At 32.3% G+C, this 9,111-nt stretch overlaps 1 protein-coding gene across 2 annotated transcripts; it reads right to left on the reverse strand.

The window, feature by feature from the left end:
• Positions 1 to 3,787, reverse strand: LOC112706372 (uncharacterized). 2 transcript variants are annotated; one of them, XM_025757646.3, is made up of 7 exons: positions 3,516 to 3,787; positions 3,321 to 3,420; positions 3,118 to 3,238; positions 2,584 to 2,705; positions 2,337 to 2,458; positions 1,173 to 1,332; positions 1 to 1,086 (listed from the first exon to the last, which is right to left on the reverse strand). In XM_025757646.3, exons 1-7 carry the CDS (start codon positions 3,652 to 3,654, stop codon positions 978 to 980), a joined length of 873 nt encoding a protein of 290 aa, XP_025613431.1. In that variant the 5' UTR covers positions 3,655 to 3,787; the 3' UTR covers positions 1 to 977. The 2 variants fall into 2 exon arrangements, with proteins under 2 accessions (XP_025613431.1, XP_025613429.1); XM_025757644.3 differs by having other exon boundaries at positions 3,100 to 3,238; positions 3,516 to 3,785.
• Positions 3,788 to 9,111: the final 5,324 nt, after the last annotated feature.

Raw genomic sequence — 9,111 nt, forward strand, 5'->3', positions numbered from 1 at the left:
TCACCGAATGTAATACAAATAAATTATTGTGTATAATGTATATGCTGGTACAGCCACATGATTGTGAATAATATTAGGAGCCATCAAATAAGAACACACAAAAGGCTATTCAAAAGGACAAAGCAACGGCATGTGAAGCAAGCATATCTTTCCAAAGCACCTCAAGTCCCTACACGTGCTACAACCTTTGTTAGCGTTAAGCCTTTGATGCCACCCTCTTGGATTTATCGATCATCAAATGGTCACAAGAAAACATACAAGATCACAGGCTTATGTCAATCACAACGCATCAGAAACATTTACAGCCATCTTTCCTAATGAATTGTACCCAAATACGCATTAAATATACTCTAAGAACATACAAGTAAATCTTCGTTCTTCTCTCTATGTTAGTTACTCTCTCACTTCCAACAAGAAAACGAATGAGTAAAAATGAGACCAATAATAATAAGGAGTAATTGTCCTTTTCGATCCCTAACCATTTGTTCGAAAGACAAAGCACCTCTCCACAATTCGAAAATCTCTAACCAGTCCCAAACCATCCAAGTAATTGGTCTACGCACCCCTGTTATTGGATTAAGCAGTCCCTAACATATCTGTAGGTCACCGTTCACACGGCCACTTAGACGAATTACTTCGGGATAATGGTTAAGGATCGGAAAAGACATTTACTCTAATAATAAGACTAGAATACAAAGTCTCCAATGCCTCACAATCAACTGTTCCAAGACTGACAAGGGCAATGATCTCAACGACAAAAAGAAAAACAACGCGTGTCAGACACACACTTGTTTGTCACCTAAGGACCTCTATCATGTCGTAGAATGCACGAGCTCTCCCATCCATCATCCATATGGCCAACAATTAATGCAGGTAAGTGTCAACTATGATTCCTTTTCTCACAGAAAACAAAGGAATTTGACACTACTAGACAGTTAAAATTGTTAGTTTTTCAAAGTTATGGAAGAGAGTTTCATCTAGTTTGTTTTGACTTGCTCAGTGTGCTGTAAAGTCTCAGCCATATATAGCTCAGTTGAAAAATCATCATTCACTCCTCTTTGATGTCGATCTTTAAGATCAACTAACCTGTCATCAAGCCAACAGATTATTATAGAACAAGAGTTTTTCTCTATGTGAAATCAGAAGAGTTACAAGGCATTTTGATCAAAAACCTTTGAAACTTAGATTCCCTGTAGATGAGCATTATGCTGAGCACAATTGGGATCAACGATAAGCATAAGTGTTCCAAAGAATGCCCGCTGATAATGTAGTTATTTGCATGGTAAAGTTTCTTGTCAGTAGCGCCTTCAAATTTTGCTAGCAGATAAATACCTGTGCCAAAACATTTCAAGCTTCAAAGCTTACCACAAAAATGAATGGTATATATGGGTATTAGTAATAGCCTATTACTCAAGGTCATGACCAAGATTTAAGTTCCTGAACTTGTATGTTAACAGCTGTCTTGTTTTCCTTAAAATTTACATCATTCATGGACAGTGTAACAGAAAGGAATATATTGCTTATAGGGGGCAGCGGGTCACAACACAACTGAAGAATGTTTCATGGGACAAATAAGGGGAAAAGAAATTATAATACAAAATGCAACAAGGGGTTAAAAAAACAATCAAGCTAGCTCTCATTCAGACATTAAGACACAAGTATGCCCTCAAAATCAGAGAAAAAAATATATAATGAGTGATCCTTCCTGAGGGTTAGTATAAACTCAAAACACAGAAACTTGTCCTAAAAGCTACAGAACCAGGCATAGCGGTAGTATAGCAAAGGCAAACCCTGAAATCAAACTCATTTTAGGGGACTATAGTCTTATATGCACTAGAATTCATCACAACTATGATAACCCCAATATTATTGACTTCCTCTTGATTAGTGCATCTTTGATGAGAGTTATATTTTTCTTTTCATAATCAAACAGAATATCTTAATACTTGACCCTTTATCTTATCCCTATCCCTATCAAACTGGCTACATCATTACATGAAATCCACCCTGTTATAAGAAAATACCACTAGTTTCCATTCAAATGAAGAAGTCCATAAGCGCCCACTATATAGGGCATTAGCAGTGTGACCAACAAGTGGAGTGACATCTTCCTTTCCCATATATTCAATTATACAGTTTATGTAAGGTACCCACCAAAGTTCATTTGGTAGAAAATATAAAGCTGCGAATGGTACAAGAGTTTACTTCTTTTCTTAGAGTTTCCTATTCCTGTTACTACTGCCATTTCATCAAGGCAATGATGGCAGTCGACAGAGTTAGCAAACACTAAACAAAGCAAATTAAAACCACAGCATTACAAACGTCTATGAGATTACCTGTAGCCAGAAACCAATATCTTGAGTGAGTGTACTTGGAGCTATACATAAATGCTATTACTGGAATAGCTAGAGGAAGAGTCAACTGGAATATCATGCAGAACCGAATGTCATTATAATTTCTGCAACCAACTAGAAGACAGAATTCAGACGAAAACTGGGATACTGTTTCAGCACCTTGACTTGAAGAATGAATTCAAAGACAGAAACAGCAATTTTAAAGTATGTAAGGAAAAGAAGAACTAACCGTTCATAAACTACACAAAGAACGGCAGCAAAAATGAGTGCAAACAGGCAGAACAACCCGATCCTCTGGCCGAATCTCTCAACAACCAATGCGGAAAAAAGCGAAGAAAATGCCACCATCATCTGGCATTGATAAAACCAGTGAACGTTTGAGTGAAAATAGATGCGAGAATAGCAGTTCCCAGACATCATTGCAACTTTGTAAAGTAAAAAAAAAAAAATGCATTTAGACAGAGTTACTGGAAAACTAGTACAAGAACAAGTATGAAATTTGTTAATTTCCATAGCTAAATTACGAGTATTCCTTTAGAGAGAATTCGGTGAGTGGTATATGGAACTGAAAATTCGTTACACCATCAAAAGTATCTACTGTTAATGTGTTAGTTTAATCAGAAAGCCTCTCATCAAAACGAATACATCATGCAGTTGGAAAATGTCTTCTATTTACTACTTAAACTCAAACACCACAGAGTATATAAAAAAAAGGGATAAGAATCAGAGAATAAACGTCGAATACTTGGTCTGCAATACCAACCGGTAAAGTGTCCCACAACACACGGTGGTTGTCAGGCTTCAAATGGTAATAAGCAGAACCAAAAGCCACGCCTACTATTCCAGCATAGAATACTACCCAAGCATAGACTTCTCCTTGAGAACTGAAAAAAAAAGGACTGCTATCATCTGAAGACAGCGATTGTAGCAATTTTAGTTAAAATGGCGAGAAGAATAGTGGAAAACCTTATGTAGAAGACAGCTCCATCGAGGGCTAGAACAAAGCCCAGAACACCAACAATTAAGAAAGGGAAATTTGTGATGACATTGATGGTGTTGGGAACTCCTGCAAAAGAGCGAGAAGATGAAACGATGAGAAGAAGGAAAACAAAAACAAGAGAAGTGATTAATATGGTTGAAGATTGAAGCGAGCGTGGTTACCGAGAAGATTGCGCATGTCAACGAAATGGTGGTGGTTGTGGGAGCGAGGGATAGTGGGAGTGAAGAAGAGGATGCAAAGAGAGAAGAGAAATGCAGGTAGCCATATACGACTTGCGTTGAATCTTGGTACCCAAGCCATGGGTGAAAATGAAATTTGGTGTGAGGTTTTGGGTTTTGGGGGTTTGATTTGACTATGGAGTATGGGGGTTCCTTCGAATGAGAGGAAAAGGAAAAGAAAGAAAAATAGTTAGGTCAGGTGGTGGTTCGAATGTTGGAATGAGAAGGACCCCAGGGTCCAAAGGTAGACCAGAGACCCCACGTGGGACCCCTTTTAACGTTATGTAGTAAGGTAACGGTGCCTACTGCATGCTCATTTTCAGTTTCATCCATCATCCTTCCTATGCGTAACAACAATGTTAAATAATTAATTATGACCTGAATTTTGGATTTTGATTTTCATGAATTTTTTTTTACCCATTTACTAGTTGTAGGACTGAAAGTGAGTCAAGCTGGCTCAAATTCGATTCATTAATAGTTTGATAAGCTAAACTCGTGAGTTGATGGGTTGAGTTTGAACTTAAATTTGAGCTCATAAATTAAATAAGTCAAGTTTTAATTTGGATAAACTCAGCTCATTAGCTCGTAAGCTAACTCTATTATATATATAATAATATTAAAAATATAGATTAAATACATATAAGATATGCGTATTAATAATTTAATATATACATATAATAGTAATATATAATTTTACATATATATAAATGTTTTTAATTATTTAAAATTTTATAGTCATTTTTTATATATATATTTTATGTAAGACATAAATAAAAAATTTATAATTGATAGATAAATGATATATTAAATTTATTTTTTTAATATTTTTTAATATATATAAATTATAATTTATTGATATAGAATTATAGATTATGTTCTTATTATTTGAGCAGCTCGCAAGCTCGAGTCAATTCGTGAGTTTTCGTTGAGCCGATCTTGAGCTTACAAAATAGGCTCGATTGTTAATGAATCAAGTCGTGAGACAAACTTAATTTTCGTGAGTCGAGCCTTAATTTAATCTAATTCGACTCAACTCATCTCACTTCCAATCCTACTTGTCATACTAATATATAAAAAATTAATTGTTAACGTATCAAATATATATATATAAAAAAATAAAGGATGAAGCTTTTTTTAATTTAGTTCGACCAAATCAAATTTATATTTTTATTTATGTTTTATTTTTTTTCTTTTTCCTTCTCTTCACTTTTATCATAATCATCCTCATCATCTCTTTCTTTTTCATAACCTTGATTCTTTTTCTTCTTAATTTAATATCAAATGATTAATTTAAGGATAACAAAAGTGATATAAAAATTTTAGATTAATAATATAAAAAATTTGTTAAAAATAACACCAAATTTTTTTATAAATGACACAAAAAAATTTTAAAGAATCAGAAATTTAAAATTTTAACTCACTCAACTAATAAAATACACTCAAATATATTTTAGAACAAAAAATACAACAATTTATTACAAATGACACAGAAATAATTAGACATGCTATATATGAGTTTAATACCATAGTTCAATAATAAAAAAATTTGGTTAAAAATTTTTATGTTAAGAAGTTGTGTTACGGTTAAAAAATTTCAATGTCAAAATTAAAAAACTTTATGTGTCGTAATTAAAAATTTTTGGTATTATTTTTCTAATAAATTCTACACAATTTAAAACTCTCAATCCTTTGTCTCTTCTTGTTCATTGTTTTTTTTTCTTCTTATTTCACTCTCTTTAACAAAAACTTGTGTCACGGTTAAAAAAATTCATTACTATTCTAATAAATTATGCCCAATTTTTTCTTCATCATCATCATCTTATTTCATATTCTTATAATTTTTTTATTTCACTCTCTTAACAAGAATTTGTGTTACGGTTAAAAAATTTCGGTGTCAAAATTAAGAAACTTCTTATGTCACAATTAAAATATTTTGGTGCTATTTTTTTGGATAAAATTCTACACAATTCAAAACTTTCCAACCTCTTCTTGTTCTTCTTCTTTTACCTACTCATAATTCTTCTTGTTTCACCTTCTTAATAAGAATAAAAAACAAGAAGAAGACGAAGAAACAACTAGAAAAAGGAGAAGGCATTGCAAGAAATTCTTTAAGTACCGTCGAATTTAGCGTCAGACTCAAATTCAATGATAAACTCCTTGTCAATAACTAATTACCATCGGATTCTAAAATTCGACGGTAATTTTTGGTAAAATTAGCGACTAGTTCCATTAAATAATTGACAAAAATATGGAGGTGATTACCGTCAAACAAATTCCAACGATAAGTTTGGCGCCATGTGCTATGGTTTTGCGCCACATTACCTTCAGATTAATCAATAGTAAACTTGATGATAACAATAATTTTTTGTATTTATTAGAACCTATAATCAACAATTAATAGTCAAATCTCAATTAATAAAAATCAAGGAGTATTTTTAATGAAAATAGTCAACTATATATAAGGTAAATATTAGGTGTACAGAATAAAAATTCAAAGAAATAAAATATTTTCAAACAAAGCATAACAAACCCTAATCACTACGAGTCTTGATAGGTATCATCATTGACATCTCCTTGGTCCTGCAAAGGTGGCAGTCTACCTAAAACAAGAGTGAAAATAGTTATGTGGCTAGCGTACAATATAATTATATAATAATCTAATTAAAGTTTAAAGATATAACAAGCTAGTTAAACTATACTTAGGTTACTGTTATTCGGATTCATCATCTTCTTTCTCTGGTTCATCCTCCTCTTTTGAGGTAACTTCTTAATTATCGAACTCGTCTTCTTCTTTTTTATCTCCATCTACCTCCTTTTTTTTCTTAATCATCATCGTCCTCTATTAATAGCATGTCATCATCTACTCTAAGGTTAATGATGTCATTATCCATAATAGTCGACCTAAGAATAACCTAATCCACTTACAAATATTTTGTCTTTGACCCATCGTTCGAGCGAATACAACTTTTGGTTTAGACTATTGATCATTGTCAAGTTTCTTTAAGTTCAGATCTGACCGCCTACAAGTGTCCATCAAATCTAACCTAACCTTATTGCTATCCTTGGTTCACTCGTCGTCTACTACCGTGTGTACGATATTATCAAACATATTTTTTTAATATGGGTCACATCAAGATAATGATAAACCAATTTCTCTTTTCAATAAGGCAACTTCCAAAATATGCTTTATTTTGTCAAATTATGCTTCCTGTCATATCCCAAATGCCCTACTCCGTTCTCGACGATCTTAAGGATACTACTGACTCGATGTAACACTTCTAAACCACTCAATCTAACGGGTTCCTCTTCTAGTTCAGTTTCAATCTTCCTAAATGAATTTTTGTTGCACAAAAAAGGATGGTCAAACTCGAAGAATCTTTAACGACCATCGAACCACAAATTCTTACCCTTATTCTTCAATCAAAATGACTTTGTATCCTCTATACAAATGGGACACAATATTCTACCTTGAGTAGACCAACCAAACATCTCATACATAGAAAAGTCGTTAATGGTCTACATCAATGCAGCATACATTTGAAAGTTTGTTTTAGTTAAAATATCATATATCTCTACACCATCAATTCACAACTCATTCAACTTATCCACCGAGGATTGCAAGAACATATCAATTTTGGCCTTTGAATTGCTCAGACCAAGTATGATGCAAGTTAAGAATATGTATGACTCTTTCATGCTCATTTTGAGATGTAGGTTATAAAGAGTCCCCACAATAGGCTAACAAAAATACGTGTTACTGAAATTAAAGTTTTGTGCAAATCCATCAGAGCACAAAGCTAATCTAACATTTATAGATTCTCTCACAAATATAGAATGGACCTGATCAAAGTACTTTCAAGACTCTTCTTATGACATGTGCATCATAAAACTATTGTCTCTCTTGTAGTTACTATGTCATGTCATGTGAGAGGCCGAACTCATTAAAGCATATAATTTTTTTAACTTAGAGATTAGGGATAAGTAGTGCATCCTTTTGTTTGAAATTCTATTTAACCTTCATTTACCAATCTATTTTCTATCTACTTAATACCTCGGTGCATTACAAAATTTACAAGTAGTAAGGTCTATATCCCTTTGTAATACAGCAAACAATCCCTTTGAAGCTAGTTTCTTTGCTTCATAATGGCTTTGAGAGATGTCAGTAGTCCTAGCTGGTAATAATTTTTTATCAAGGGCGGATCACTTAGCAAAAGACTCTCATGTGTGATTTGACTCAAACTTACTATTCATCATTGTAATCTAGATAAATAATTTCGAATGAATATACCCCTCAAACAACGGTTGTGTGGCATATTTTAACAAATCATAAAATCTTTTGTCTTTGGGTTAGACTCTTATTCAACATCTTTTATATTATTAACACTGATTGCATCAAATACTATCTCGTTGCATCTCTCTTAGTTACCTTCCAATTCACCTCTTCCAAATTCATCTCTCTAATGACTCGACCCCTCCTTGATCGACCAGACCTATTGAAATTTGGTGCAGATCAATTGATTCTCTGTTCATCAACTTCTCTATGTTCAGTCCATACCCAATATCCACTCTTAATCCCATTACGGTAAAGGTGAAGGTTATATCCGAAGGTCCAAAAAACTTAGTCAGTCGACACTTATAACACGGGCACCTAGTTATCCCTTGAAACCTAGAAGATTCTCTATTGAAGACATACGCAACAAACTAATCAACCCCCTCAAAGAACCTAGGTTTTAAACTCCCTATTTGACCGTTATTCCTATCATATATCCACAAACGATAATTTAAAATCATTTTGAAACAAATAACCTAAAATTCAACCAAGAACACAACTTTTTAAATTTTTTAGAATTTTGATAGTGTTTATTTTATAATTAGAATTCTCTACCAAATATATGTTTTATTTTTTCATAAACCAAACATATTTTTAAATAATTTTAATGAAAATTTGGTAGAATTTTTCACTAAAAATTTTATCAATTTTTAAGAGAAAACAATTGTAGGCATAAACTAAAACAAACACGCATTCAATAAAAAATCAAATCTTGGTTCTTCTAGTGTGTAATCCCTTATTACTTTGCAATTTTTCAACAAGAAAGCGCCACTAGATAATCTTTTCATACTTTTTTCCTAAAACTGTATCTTAGGAAAAGTAAGTATAGTATAAAACTTAAATAATTTAACACGTTTAGAGATAGCACGAACAATTCACGTATATATTAGCACGAATAACCCATGATTAACACCATACGACATTCAAACAAAAAAAATCCTAAAATAGAATAAAGTTAGTGAAATCTAAAAATTAATAACATTTGTAAAAATAATTAATCTGATTTCAAATCTTAATTAATAATAAAATTAACTTAATTAATTTAAATTCAAGTCTAAATTAGTCTAACTTCAATCCTAAAGTAAATCCTAAATTAATTTATCTAACTAACTATTCTAATTAATTATAAACTAACTTAATTAATCAACTTAAAGAAACTAGAGCAAATGATTCATCAAAAGCTATTTTTTTTCTCTTGATTATATCATT

Source organism: Arachis hypogaea, chromosome 8 (assembly GCF_003086295.3).
Source record: "Arachis hypogaea cultivar Tifrunner chromosome 8, arahy.Tifrunner.gnm2.J5K5, whole genome shotgun sequence".
Taxonomy (NCBI): domain Eukaryota; kingdom Viridiplantae; phylum Streptophyta; class Magnoliopsida; order Fabales; family Fabaceae; genus Arachis; species Arachis hypogaea.

Bases quoted from the DNA above. Each gene is read 5' to 3' on its own strand.
- LOC112706372 (XM_025757644.3), bottom strand. From the start codon at position 3,654: ATGGCTTGGGTACCAAGATTCAACGCAAGTCGTATATGGCTACCTGCA. The intron at 2,706-3,099 runs GTATTCGACGTT...TATCAATGCCAG, and splicing joins CGGTTGGTATTGCAGACCAA to ATGATGGTGGCATTTTCTTC. The intron at 2,459-2,583 runs GTTAGTTCTTCT...AGTTGGTTGCAG, and splicing joins CTTTGTGTAGTTTATGAACG to AAATTATAATGACATTCGGT.